Source organism: Neolamprologus brichardi, unplaced genomic scaffold (assembly GCF_056152115.1).
Source record: "Neolamprologus brichardi isolate AB-2024 unplaced genomic scaffold, ASM5615211v1 NODE_ptg000071l+_length_46296_cov_1, whole genome shotgun sequence".
Taxonomy (NCBI): domain Eukaryota; kingdom Metazoa; phylum Chordata; class Actinopteri; order Cichliformes; family Cichlidae; genus Neolamprologus; species Neolamprologus brichardi.
This window is the reverse complement of record NW_028270061.1, coordinates 22,655-37,500: the sequence shown is the minus strand read 5'-3', so window position 1 is coordinate 37,500 and position 14,846 is coordinate 22,655. Positions and strand designations below refer to the sequence as shown.

Genomic DNA, 14,846 nt, shown 5'->3' with positions numbered 1-14,846 from the left:
GCAGGTGTCGGGCCGGATAATCAAGTTTCTATTAAAACAACTTCAAGTGGCAGAAACAAAGAAACACGTTTGGCAGAAAAACTGAGAGATAAAAGTGAAAAGATCAAATCTGATTCCCCCTCAGTTTACAAACTGCCTCTGACAGAAGAAGACATGAACATAGATGGATGCAGGAAGTTTAACTTTGGAGAACAAAGCACGAGGCAGAATCGTACAATAATGCTTTTTGGAGCGACAGGATCAGGAAAGTCCACTCTGATCGATGGGATGATCAACTACATTGTTGGTGTAGAGTGGGAGGACAGTTTCAGATTTAAGTTAGTTGATGAGGATCAGTCAACATCACGAGCTCACAGTCAGACCTCTGAAGTCACTGTTTACAAAATCAACCACCAGGATGGATTTGAAATCCCGTTCTCTCTGACCATTATTGACACTCCAGGCTTTGGAGATACAAGAGGCATAGAAAGAGACAGAGCGATCACAGAGCAGCTACGTAATCTCTTCTCTGCTCAGCACGGTGTCACTGACATTGATGCTGTGTGTTTTGTAGCTCAGGCTGCTTTAGCACGACTTACACCAACACAAAAATACGTGTTTGATTCAGTGCTCTCAATCTTTGGCAAAGATGTGGCAGAAAACATCAGAGTTCTGGTGACATTCACAAACAGCCAGCGTCCTCCAGTTCTAGCCGCAGTAAAAGCTTCAGGTGTCCCATGTCCTAAAACAAAAGACGGGCTGCCTGTTCACTTCAAATTCAATGATTCAGCCTTGTTTGCAGAAAACACATGTGTCAAAAAATGCACAGATGATGCTGTTGATGACAATTACAATGACGATGAAGAACAATATAATCATGATGAATATAATGCTGATATTAGCTTTAATGAGATGTTTTGGAACATGGGGACGAAAAGTATGGAGATATTTTTTGCTGCTCTGAATGTGATTCAAATTAAAAGCTTGACACTGACACAGGAGGTCCTCAGAGAAAGAAAGCAGCTCGAGGATTCAGTGGAAGATTTGCAGGAGCAGATTAAACTTGGATTAGCCAGGTTTGAAGAGTTAAAAAACACAAGACAAAAACTTGGTGAACACAGGGAAGAAATCAACAGAAATAATAACCCTGAGTTTACAGTCGCTGTCATGAAGCCTTATAAAGCTCGTATTTCTGGTACAGGAAACTTCATCATCAACTGTCAGCAGTGTCATGTCACCTGTTACTATCCCTCCTCCACATCCACGGATTCAGAGAAAGAAGGCTGTGAAGAAGCTGCATCACATGGATTCTGCACCAAGTGTCCAGGCAAATGTCACATTAATGTACATTTTTTACAGAAGTACAGTTGGGAATATCAGAGAGTCAGAGAGAAACAAACAGTGAAAGAGCTGAAAGAAAAATATCCAAAAACCAACGAAGATCAGACAGTTTTTGAAGGACTGACATCAAACCTGTGGGATGAAAAGCGTGATCTGAAAAATGAGGTGAAGACACTACTGAAGAAATCTGCTGAGTGTCTGGACAGACTGAGAGAGATATCAGTGAAGGCAAAACCTCTCTCCACTAAAGAATACATCGACCTGCTTATTAATGGAGAAGAATCAGAGACCAAACAAGGCTGGGAGGAACGAGTTGAAGCCCTGAGAGAATTAGATTCTCTCAGAGTACAATGTCGGACTCAGTAGTTTTCTCTGGTCCCCTCCCCAATCAGACCAGGAGTGACATGTTTAGCCGCATGTTCTCCTTAAATTGCTGGCTGTCTGAGTGGTGTCCCAGTAATGATGTGGGCTTCATAGATAATTGGCAAACCTTCTGGAGGAAACCTGGTCTTGTTAGGAGAAATGGCATCCATCCCACTTTGGATGGAGCAGCTCTCATTTCTAGAAATATGGACAAATTTATTAAACCCCTCAAAATATGACTATCCAGAGTTGGGACCAGGAAGCAGAGTTGCAGTCTTACACGCCTCTCTGCAGCGTCTCTCCTCCTGCTACCCCCCCAAAAACCCATCTCCATAGAGACTGTGTCAGCTTCCAAAAAGACAAAAAAACAAACTAAAAACCAGCAACAAACAACTTAAACATTTACAAAGAAAGAACAATACAGTATCCACATCTGAACCAAAGAGTAAAACAGTGAAATGTGGATTATTAAATATTAGGTCTCTCTCCTCCAAGTCTCTGTTAATACATGACTTAATAATTGATCAACAAATTGATTTACTCTGCCTTACAGAAACCTGGTTGCAGCAGGATGATTATGTTAGTTTAAATGAATCAACACCCCCGAGTCATTCTAACTACCAGAAATCTCGAAGCACAGGTCGAGGGGGCGGTGTGGCAGCAATTTTTCACACCAGCCTATTAATCAACCAAAGACCCAGACAGACTTTTAATTCATTTGAAAGCCTGATGCTTAACATTGTCCACCCCAGCTGTGAAACTCAGAAACCAGTCTTACTTGTTATCATCTATCGTCCACCTGGGCCTTACACAGAGTTTCTGTCTGATTTCTCAGACTTTATATCTAATTTAGTTCTGAGCTCAGATAAAATAATTATTGTGGGTGATTTTAACATCCACGTAGATGCTAAAAATGACAGCCTCAACATGGCATTTAATCTGTTATTAGACTCAATTGGTTTCTCTCAAAATGTAAAAGAACCCACCCACCACTTTAATCACACTCTAGATCTTGTTTAAACATATGGCATAGAAACTGGACATTTAACAGTGTTTCCTGAAAACCCTCTCCTGTCTGATCATTTCCTGATAACATTTACAATAATTGATTACGCAGCAGTGGAGAGTGGACTTTATCAAAGTAGATGTCTTTCTGAAAGCGCTGTAACTAAGTTTAAGAATATAATCCAGCCACTGTTATCATCGTCAATGCCCTGTACCAACACAGAGCAGAGCAGCTATCTGAACGCTACCCCAACAGAGGTCGATTATCTTGTTAATAATTTCACCTCCTCACTACGTACGACTCTGGATACTGTAGCTCCAGTGAAAACTAAGGTCTCTAATCAGAAGTACCTGACTCCGTGGTATAATTCTCAAACACGTACCCTAAAGCAGATGACTCGTAATCTGGAGAGGAAATGGCATGTCACAAATTTAGAGGATCATCATTTAGCCTGGAGAAATAGTTTGTTGCTTTATAAGAAAGCCCTCCGCAAAGCCAGAACAGCTTACTACTCATCACTGATTGAAGAAAATAAGAACAACCCCAGGTTTCTCTTCAGCACTGTAGCCAGGCTGACAAAAAGTCAGAGCTCTCTTGAGCCAACCATCCCTTTAACGTTAACTAGTAATGACTTCATGAACTTCTTCACAAATAAAATTTTTATCATTAGAGAAAAAATTACCAATAATCATCCCACAGATGTAATATTATCTACAGCTACTCTTAGTACCATTGATGTTAAGTTAGACTCTTTTTCTCCAATTGATCTTTCTGAGTTAACTTCAATAATTACTTCCTCCAAACCATCAACATGTCTTTTAGACCCCATTCCTACAAAACTGCTCAAAGAAGTCCTGCCATTGATTAATTCTTCGATCTTAAATATGATCAACCTATCTCTAATAATCGGCTATGTACCACAGGCCTTCAAGGTGGCTGCAGTTAAACCTTTACTCAAAAAGCCATCTCTAGACCCAGCAGTCTTAACTAATTATAGGCCAATCTCCAACCTTCCTTTCATATCAAAAATCCTTGAAAGAGTAGTTGTCAAACAGCTAACAGATCATCTGCAGAGGAATGGTTTATTTGAAGAGTTTCAGTCAGGTTTCAGAGTTCATTACAGCACAGAAACAGCTTTAGTGAAGGTTACAAATGATCTTCTTATGGCCTCTGACAGTGGACTCATCTCTGTGCTTGTCCTTCTTGACCTTAGTGCAGCATTCGATACTGTTGACCATAATATCCTTTTAGAGCGATTAGAACACGTTGTAGGTATTACAGGTACTGCACTGCAGTGGTTTGTATCATATCTATCTAATAGACTCCAGTTTGTGCATGTAAATGGAGAGTCTTCTTCACACACTGAGGTTAATTATGGAGTTCCACAGGGTTCAGTGCTAGGACCAGTTCTGTTTACATTATACATGCTTCCCCTAGGCAGCATCATTAGAAGACATAGCATACATTTTCACTGCTATGCAGATGACACCCAGCTCTATCTGTCCATGAAGCCAGATAACACACACCAATTAGTTAAACTGCAGGAATGTCTTAAAGACATAAAGACCTGGATGGCCACTAACTTTCTGCTTCTTAATTCAGATAAAACTGAGGTCATTGTACTCGGCGCTGAAAAGCTTAGAAATATGGTATCTAACCAGATTCTTGCTCTGAATGGCATTACCTTGGCCTCCAGTAACACTGCGAGGAACCTTGGAGTCATTTTTGACCAGGATATGTCCTTCAACGCACATATTAAACAAATATGTAAGACTGCGTTCTTCCATTTGCGCAACATCTCTAAAATTAGAAATATCCTGTCTCAGAGTGACGCTGAAAAACTAGTTCATGCATTTATTACCTCCAGGCTGGACTACTGCAATTCATTATTATCAGGATGTCCAAAAAACTCACTGAAAAGCCTTCAGCTAATCCAAAATGCTGCAGCAAGAGTACTGACAGGGACTAGAAAGAGAGAGCATATTTCTCCTGTTTTGGCTTCCCTTCATTGGCTTCCTGTTAAATCCAGAATTGAATTCAAAATCCTGCTCCTCACATACAAGGTCTTAAATAATCAGGCCCCATCTTATCTTAATGACCTTGTAGTACCATATCACCCTATTAGAGCACTTCGCTCTCGCTCTGCAGGCCTACTTGTTGTTCCTAGAGTATTTAAAAGTAGAATGGGAGGGAGAGCCTTCAGTTTTCAGGCCCCTCTTCTGTGGAACCAGCTTCCAGTTTGGATTCGGGAGACAGACACTATCTCTACTTTCAAGATTAGGCTTAAAACTTTCCTTTTTGCTAAAGCATATAGTTAGGGCTGGACCAGGTGACCCTGAATCCTCCCTTAGTTATGCTGCAATAGATGTAGGCTGCCGGGGGATTCCCATGATGCATTGAGTTTTTCCTTTCCAGTCACCTTTCTCGCTCACTATGTATTAACAGACCTCTCTGTATTGAATCATATCTGTTATTAACCTCTGTCTCCCTTCCACAGCATGTCTTTTATCCTGTCTTCCTTCTCTCACCCCAACCGGTCGCAGCAGATGGCCGCCCCTACCTGAGCCTGGTTCTGCCGGAGGTTTCTTCCTGTTAAAAGGGAGTTTTTCCTTCCCACTGTCACCAAAGTGCTTGCTCATAGGGGGTCATATGATTGTTGGGTTTTTCTCTGTATCTATGAAGCGCCTTGAGGCGACTTTTGTTGTGATTTGGCGCTATATAAATAAAAATTGAAATTAAGAGGAAGGGGCTTTTTTAGTAGTTTCCTTTTTCATTTCACACACTGGTGATGGCAGCTACATTGTAGCCACAGCCACCCTGGGGCGCACCGACAGAGGCGAGGCTGCCGGACACTGGCGCCACCGGGCCCTCTGACCACCACCAGTAGGCAACGGATGAAGTGTCTTGACCAAGGACACAACGACCGAGACTGTCCAAGCCGGGGCTCGAACCGGCAACCTTCCGATTACAAGGCGAACTCCCAACTCTTGAGCCACGATTGCCCTGTTTTATGTCACATTATGTCAGATAGTTTCAGCTCTGTATGAACACTGAACCCCGACCGTGTCCGTGCCGTCGGGGGAGAAAGTCACATCTCACTGATTCTGATGCGTCAGAGGCTCCGCGCTTTGTGTTTACGTCTTTGTGCAGAATCAGTGTACCTGCTCTCATTTACTGTTTCAGCTGTTTGGTGGTTGTTGAAATTTTGTGAGGTTTAACCTGAGATTCTGGCGTTTTGGGAAAAATATATTTATATTAAAAAATCGATTCAGGATTTTGATGAATCGATTTTACGTTATCCAAGCTAGAATCGATTTTAATCGATAAATCGATAATCAAAACCCACCCCTAGTAAGCAAAGACCTGCTGCGTAAGTGTAATAAAATCTGTTTTTGTGAGCATTTCTTTATTATTGTTTTAATTTTATTCTCTTACCTACAAGTTTCTGTCAGTTGCATTAATATATTTTCTGTTCTATGTGAAAAACATTAAGCTGATTTCAAACAATAAAAAGTCAGAGCTGTTTTATTTGCTTTCCATAGTTGAGTTTTTCCTTCTGAGGTTTCAGTCGTCACAGCTGCAGCATGATCCAACGTTTCTCTGACTGTGGGCAGGAAGGTGCATCTGATATCTGGAACTAATTTAATTGATTATAATTTTTTTTTTTTGGGGGGGGGGGGGGGGGTTCAGTGTTAATAGTAAAATTCTATTTTTTATTTATTATTATTTTTTTATTCTATTTTTATGTTCAAGAACTGATAAAAAATATTGTGGTGTGAACTTTTTTCAAATACTGTGACATGGCAGAAAAATCCCTGAGGATCACAGAAATAGGTGCAGAGTTTATCATCCACACAAGATCAGTTGATCTGTCTGAGAACCTGGAGGATAAAGTTTTACCGAGTCCTGCAAAGGTTTCACTTTTAGAGCTGCAGGTTCTACAGCTGTGATCACTGTGCAGTGCATGCTGGTCAACTGTATCTGTGGTCACAGGAATGTAGTCAGTGATGGCATGAAAGATGAAACTGGCTGCAGTTTGTGGATTGCACTGAAACCACAACCTCACAGCATGATGGGACGATGACAGTGCCGGCCTGATGTCATCAGATGCTGCATTTAAAAATTCTGATTATCGGCTGATTTAATGCTGTGAACAGTTATTCTCTTGGAAGAAGTATTTTTGTTTCTCAAGGAAATAAAAAAGAGCTCATAAACTGCACACATCATTGTTAAATATACTGGTAGTGTAGTAACATTGGACTTCTGATTTATTACTGATTTAGTAACACAAACTTATATTTAACATTTTATTACATCATCATAAACAGCTGCAGATTAACAGTGATGGGAATAACGGCGTTTTTCAGTAACGAGTAATCTAACTAATTTCTATTTCTATCGTTACAACGCCGTTACCGTTACTAAGAAGAAATGCGGTCGCGTTACTATTTTTCAGCAAACAGACGGTTGAAGCTGTGTTCAGCTTACCGCATCTTGTATCAGTTGCGCGGAAGTAGCTGTAAGTAATCTGGACGCTACAGCTTTAAGCAGCTGCGCACTCTCACGGGCGGTAATCACTTTCTGCCCGACGATCACTTTTTGGCACAACACCTGGAGCTCAGGGGGCAAAACAATCGCATGACTGCTGCTGTTTGACTGAGGAAGAATAAAGGAGTCGTGGTAAGCCAATCACATGACCACTTTAAGACAAAGCAACAAGGTGACATATACCAGTTTTTAAATTGTGATGATAGGCCACGTAAAACCAGAGTCATGATAAACAATATATATGCATGTTTTTCCTCAATAGTTTCCTCTCTGCTTATGACCAAAAGAAAAAAAACCCTACCCTTTCGTCTTGATGGAAAAATGCACCATGCCGACCAATCAAAAATGATTAACATGATTAACACACCCCACTTTGCAGTTATTTATTTGTAAAAAATGTTTGGAATCATGTATGATTTTCGTTCCACTTCTCACGTGTTCACCACTTCGTGTTGGTCTTTCACGTGGAATTCCATTAAAATCGATTCATGTTTGTGGCTGTAATGTGACAAAATGTGGGAAAGTTCAAGCGGGCCGAATACTTCTGCAAGCCACTGTATATACATTAGACCAGTATTTCCCAACCTTTTGGAACCATGGCACATATTTTACTTTATAAAAAAATCACACAGCACACCACCAACCAAAAAAATATCACAAAAAGCATTTTGATCATTTTCCCCTGCTTACCAGGTACAGCAGAATTGGATCGATTTGTCCCCATTATACCTTTTTTTTTCTTTCTTCTAACTACCACTCATGCTAGGGCCTTCATCTGGGTCAGAATTTCTCCAGGATCCGGGTCAGATTGACGTCTCACTTGCAGCATGACTCTGGCTGTGTCCGAATTCAGGGGAAGGATGCTTCATTGCCATTTGCAGTGTTGGGAAGGTTACTTTTAAAATGTATCACTTAGTGATGGGATTTGCTTTAATTAATTTATTATTAACAACAATATAAAATTATGCACAAAAGGAATTACTAATGTAAAAATAAAATGTGGTTTTATTTATATATGTTTATATATAAATATATGCGGTGGCCCCTAGAGACAAAACACGTACAAACTCCAAAACACATTTCTAGCGTTAACTGAACTTCCAAATCAGAGCTACCTAGATCACTTAAATTATACAATTGAAAGCATATGTGTATTGTTTGTGTATTTATACACAGGCACTCATATATATTCAAATAATTTAAAAAAATTCATTTACCTGTTACTACCACACACCAAAACCGGTCGTTGGTACTTGCTGGCTTGTGTAGCCACTAGGTAACAAAAGCTCAACACTGCCCCCTAGCATCCTGGAGTATCCTATTCACATTTCAACTTTTAACTATTTAAATTTTCAGCTTTTTCCTTTTAAACAAATTTAAAGTGAAACAACACAAAACACTGCAAACCACAACAAAATTAAATATAAATTATAATATGAAAACAAAAAGATGCACATTCTCTGTCATATGGACCTGCATGAATAACTTTCGGAATCCTTTATCATCTGCAACTGAAAATAGTTGTGGATGATTACTATACCTTTCTAATGTGACGTTGTTGTCCCTGGCTCTCTCTCTCTCTCCCTCCCGCTCTGTTCCTGTGCTACTGCGAGTGTAACTAGACCCAGACCAACAGTATTGTTTGACTGATGGCCCTTAATATAAAGACTTCGGACTTTACGTTTCCCAATTTTTGCTTTAAGTTATTTTGTTATTTACATAATAATGTAAATAACCTAATAATGATCCTTATTGCTGTTTTAGAGGAGCGGTGCTTCAAAGGATAGTTGCAGATTTCTGCAGATTATACAGTACAAATAAAATGTTCACGTTTCTCCAACGTTGTCTTCCCAACAGTTTCAATGACATCTACACTGGATGGCCAGGAAGCGTTCGCGATGTCTTCTCCGGCGCTGATAATTAGCGTCTGTCTTGTGTCAGTGACGTAAAAGACGGATTTAATGCGACATGACCATCAAACAGCAGTCGCTTTCTAAAACATCGGATATGTATCGGATTCAGTACCACATACGAAAGTGACCCAGATCGGATTAGAAAATATCGGATTTGTGCCGTTCACACTGTCATAGCGTGATCGGATATGGGTCGCATAGGGTCAGAAAAGTCGGATTTGATGCGCTTTCGCCTGCAGTGTGAACGTAACCTTAGAGCCGTTTCGTTCGCGACCGACACATCACTAATTCCACTACAGATTACAGATTACATGCCCCAAAAATGTATTTTTTAACATATTCCGTTACGTTACTCAATGAGTGTAATGTATTCTGAATACTTTGGATTACCTATTATATTATCATGCTTTTTACAACTACATGAATGTACTATTGCTGTGTGATTTATTACTATTACTGAAGGTTACTCTCCATACCAACACCAACTAGATGTTTAAATCTTAATATAAATGAGTAACAGTAGGTGGACATTAGGTAAGGCTGCACTTTTTGCAGCGATCTCGTATAGAAAACTATTCCGCGCGTATATAAAACAGGTCCGCGGCTCCGAACCGTAGTAAAGGGACCTCTGGCTAATACGTCGGGTTCGTGTCGGGCTCGTAGCTGAAAACTAGCTTTACTTTGTTGTCTGGGTCAACTTTGCTAGCGAGAGACAGAGAGAGGCGTTGAAAGGCTGCTCCAACAGAACTTATTGTTTCAGAGGAAAACACGAACACGGTGTACAGTCGAGTCTTAATAGCTTACTTACAACTGGGCTCGTCAGACACTCTTCTTGGCTGCAGTGGCTATTATTATATTTACATTTTAGTTTGCATTATTCTCCTGAATTAGAAGAAGGTGATAACTATTACATTTGTTAAACCGATCTGCATTACATTAGACTGCTGATTTATTGTGAATGAATGATATTGTTTTATGATGCATTATACGGCTGAGTTATAAGAAATACTGTTTGCAGAAAGTCATCGCCTTATTTGTCTGATTGGAAGAGAAAAGAGCATACTGCCCCATCTCAGCAGGAGCAGATAAACAGGGAGCCAAGGTCGTAGCTTAGGCGCTGTGTGAGAGAAAGAATGTGAATGTTTAGGCTTTTATGATTAGGTGGGGGCCACTAGAGGCTATAAGAGTTTGAACAAGGCTCCACCATTTTGAGATCTGATGCTGTCTACTGTATGGTGTCCATCTCCCACGCGTGTGTTCATTAAATCATCGTTTGACTCAACCCGGCCGGACCAGTGTTGTTATTTTGGTTTTCCTCTTGTATCCATCCCCAATATTTGAATCCGTAACAGTTTTGGGGGCTCGTCCTGTGGTATTGGGGTGGAAGTTTTGGAGGCTTGGACGGTCCGAGGTGGTCAGACGGGCAGACATTATCCGGCAATCGAACTGAGTGGACAGGCGCCTTTATAAAAGAGGTAGGCACAGGCCTGTTGATTTTATCCGAAGTGTGCTGAATTGGACGATAAAATTAAATGTCAATTCAGTAAAAGTTGCCGGTGAGTGTCTGTTTTGATTTTGATGAAAAAATCTCATGAGATTTGAAAGTTGAAATTTATAAGTTACAATACTGGGTTAGAGTCCCAAGATAAAGGAAAATAATACTGGGTTAGAGTCCCAAGGTAAAGGAAAACAGTGAAATTGGGTTAGAGTCCCAGGTAGTTTGATAGGTAATTGGTCATTTTGTGAGTTAGAGTCTCCATTGGTCTAAAGATTGCACCTGTGTTGGTCATGTTGTGAGTTAGAGTCTCCATTGTCCATAACGTTGCATCTGCTTCGGTCATACTCTTGTTTTGGAGTGTTGACTGTTGTTTCAAAGTGTTATAAATTATTATAGGACGGCGATCATATATCGCTAGGAAGCGCAGTGCTCAGAGGTAACGCTTGCCAAGGCCGGGGACGCCTAGGCCTTGTCCTCTTTGAGGGATAGTCAGTTGGTCACTGTGGAACTTGGGGCACTCCAGAATAACTAGTGGTTGCACCACTTTACCGTTTGGAACGGTGTCTGCGCTTTTTTGGACACTTTAAATTGAGTTAGGGATTTTAGAGATGAGGCCAGATACAGTTAGAGTCTGATACTGGTTAATTGATTACAAAAAAGTTGGACTTTCTTCGGTTGGACCCGTTAACTTAAATTTGTCAAAATTGTTAGGCGCTAAAACTTTCAGGCCTGAGAGTGATTGTAAATATAAGACGTCTTTGTAAATATAAGATAGAGAGTTGAGTTTGAAACGAGGCTGTGTGACGACAGCAAGCTGCAGCGCTGCGAGCTATTTTTAGACGGTGTGTGAACATGCAAATGAGGTGGCTGCTGTGAAGCCCACAGAGGACTTCCTGTTTAGCGTGTTATTGAGTTTTATAAGTATGATTTGCAAACAATGATACATGCCTGTAATTAAAACGCTGATTTTGCTGATTATAATATTACAAATAAAGTTTTGAATGACTACGGTGAATGTTTGATGTTTGGCTGGGTTTTGATATAGGAGAGACGGCTTTGCAGCTGCTGGGGGTGAGTGTCTCTGTGACCGGAAATCTGCATGCCCATAAAAGGCAACTGCCTGACTGTGTGGACTGTGTGAACTATGCACCAAGAGAGAGAGTAAAATCTAGGCAGATGAATCAAATGGATGTTTTGAGAAAAATAGTAAATGAATGTTTTAGTCTCTTAATACAGGTGGATTTCTCTCAACCTGGAAACCTGAGTACAGCGGCAAAAGGATAGATTAACAAAATTGGGACGACAGACAGGCCAAGCTCTGGCTCATAATTTTACAGCTTGACCTCTCACTTTGTCCTCACCCTGAAAAGAGGCTTAAAGGACATCTTCTCCTCCAGTTATCGGTTACCATCACTGGAAATTTTCAGGCAAGTTTTTCGCTGAATTGTTTTTGGCACCATGTGTCCCTGAATCTCACAAGCAAGGTCTAATTCCTGGCTGGAGACATGGAATGTTGTTATTTAAGGTGGGAAATTAAAATTTGGGAAACAAAATTAAAAACACACACAACTAGAGAAATTTCTTGTTTGAGAAAAAAGTTAAAATAACCCACCCACAAACGCACACACACGCAATGAAGAAACAGCTTACATTCATGAACACGTGAAGATTTTCCAGCAAGGTTAAAGCAGCGAAACTTAACATACACCTGTTGTTAAATGATAAAGTTTATCCACTACTAACAAATAAACTCTCTGGGTTGCAGGACAACAACTTAACTTCAAAAAGAAAGACACTGGTATGACAAACCAGTGATGAAACAACAAATTTAGTGGTTAAATGAGTCAAATTGTGACATGTTTTCTTCTGATTGATTAATACAAGTGATTACTGAATGAAAGAAAATTCCTTTTTTGGGCTTTTAAACATGATCTTAAGAATTTTAACATGTACCTGTGTTGTCCTGTCAACTTGGTGGGTTATGACTTGATTATATAGTGAGAAAAAACAAAAAAAAAAGGGGGGGAGAAGGCTGACACAGGGCCTGGCCCCTCTCTGAATAACACAGCCAAAACAACATCATTTTCCTGTTTGTCTGTTTTTGTTTTGTTTTTGTTTTTTCTCTTTATGCTTAATTACAGGCTGCTTTGTCGGCCCGGAAAGCCGAGGCTGACCTGGACTCCTGCTCTCCCCTCTACCATCTTTGCTCTCCCTTCTACCATCTTTGATGTGACCCTGACCAAATGCTACAGCAGCTGGACCCACAACAACAGCCTGAGAATGTCAACAGTGCTGCAGGAAAGCTATCTCATGCAGCGGAGACGGAGAGCGTTAAATCCAAGGCCCGTTTCACTACACGGGGGAGATTTCCAGACAGCTTCAGCTGACAGAGCTGTGACAAGACGCCTATTAAGCCCGGATGAAAAGTGAGGCCGAGCAAAAGAATGCTGACCTTAACAACTCTGCATTAAAACTGTGCAGGACAGTGACGGACCAACACGGATGATCGGGCAGCAAAAAGGGCGTGCCAGAAACACGAGGAGTAACTGAGGTCAGGAGGCACCTCAGATTGGACAAAAGCAGCAGAAGAACATAAGCTGAAGGCACAGGTGTCGGGGCTCGGCCAGGAGCTGACCTCTGAGAAGAGCCGAACAGCAGAGCTGCAGAAGGCCGTGGAGCAAAGCAAGGAAAACATCAATAAACTTCAATCTGACGTGTACGGAAAAGACTCTGAGGTTTCTGCCCCCAGTAAGAGCTCAAGGCATCAGAGCAGAAACTGAGCATGGCTCAGGAGGAGCTGGCTGCTAATCAAACCCATCAGTCAGGCTTAGAGTCCCAGATACAGGACTTGAAATCAGGCCGGAGCTTGCTGGAGCAGGAGGTTGCCAAACCTGACGAGAAGCTCCAACAGCAGGAGCAAACCCTGAAGGAACTACAGAAGCAAAAGGGTCAAGTTAAGGAGGAGCTGGACAAGGAGAAGATGCAGGACACTGGAGAAAAGGACTGCCTCAATTGGGGCCAGAACCAGTATGGACAGAACTTTGGGCAGCAGCACCAATGGACGCAAACGGACTGAAGAGGAGGCGGGCAGGACCCCAGAGAGCGCTTCAGGCCGTGGTTTACCCAGAACATCAGAACAGGAAAGTGATGAACACAAACACACACACAAACACACACATCTACATACACTGACTCAGAATCAAGAGAAACACACATATGAACACATATGCACTCGTTGATTGACTGAGAAATGATACACACACACGCACACAAATCGAAATGCTGATTCAATTCACTGAGAAGTGATCCACACACACACATACATACACACGCTTGTGCAATGAAGAGTGATACACACACATCCACACACACACACATACATACACACGCTTGTGCAATGAAGAGTGATACACACACGCTGATGCAATGAAGAATGCTTTACTAACAAATGCTATGCTGATACGCAAAATGCTGCACACAAACGTCCAAATACAGAATTTGTTACAACAACAAGAAGCCATTGATTGTTTATTGGTTAAATGCATTTCATGTCACCCAGAGGGCATTTGTGTAGATTTAGGGGACAGGGTCTAAAGCAGTTTGGTTATGAAAACAATGTCTGTGAGTGATGTCTGTCTATGGATCAAGGCCTCGACTGAATTGTTTACTGTGCTTCACACAGCCTGATAAGGAGTAGTGGTACAGAGTGAAAAATGATGAATTAACGGTGTGAACCTTATTTTGGAGCGCCACATTTTTGTGATTGAGATTTAATTGAAGGAGGAACATACTGAGAAAAAAAAAAAAGAAAAAGAAAAGGGGGCCAGCCCTTGGATTTACGTAAGCATCTCACGTGTATTTAACACAATTACCTCAGGCTTTAAAGATCTGTACAAAATTCAACAACTCAATTTGTTCTCATTGAGATGACACGATACAATCTAGTAAGAGTGGTTAGTTGCTGAACTCACAATTCACAAGACCGCATAAGATTTCAAACTGCAGGAAAATCACTGGAGTTATAAGAGGCAGACAACGACACACACACCACATGCATGCTATTGCTATTTATTGTGGATTAACCTGTCAAGGGCAAGCACAAAAGAATTCTGCCTCAAATACAGGAAATCATAGCTTCCCTGTATTTCCTACATTGTTGGCATGCTGGTGAGTGCTGTTGCTACACAGTAAGAAGGTC

General features: G+C 41.1%; 1 protein-coding gene across 1 annotated transcript in view; it reads left to right on the top strand.

Moving 5' to 3' along the window:
- Positions 1–2,281, top strand: part of LOC148095498 (uncharacterized) — a 10,360-nt gene extending 8,079 nt beyond the window's left edge. Inside the window, exons 2-3 of the mRNA XM_087837057.1 lie at positions 1–33; positions 73–2,281. The exon at positions 1–33 is cut by the window's left edge and continues 1,640 nt beyond it. Of these exons, the coding sequence (XP_087693183.1) occupies positions 1–33; positions 73–1,686 (1,647 nt within the window). The 3' untranslated portion in view covers positions 1,687–2,281. The remainder of the gene's footprint in view (positions 34–72) is intronic.
- The last annotated feature ends 12,565 nt before the right edge of the window (positions 2,282–14,846 follow it).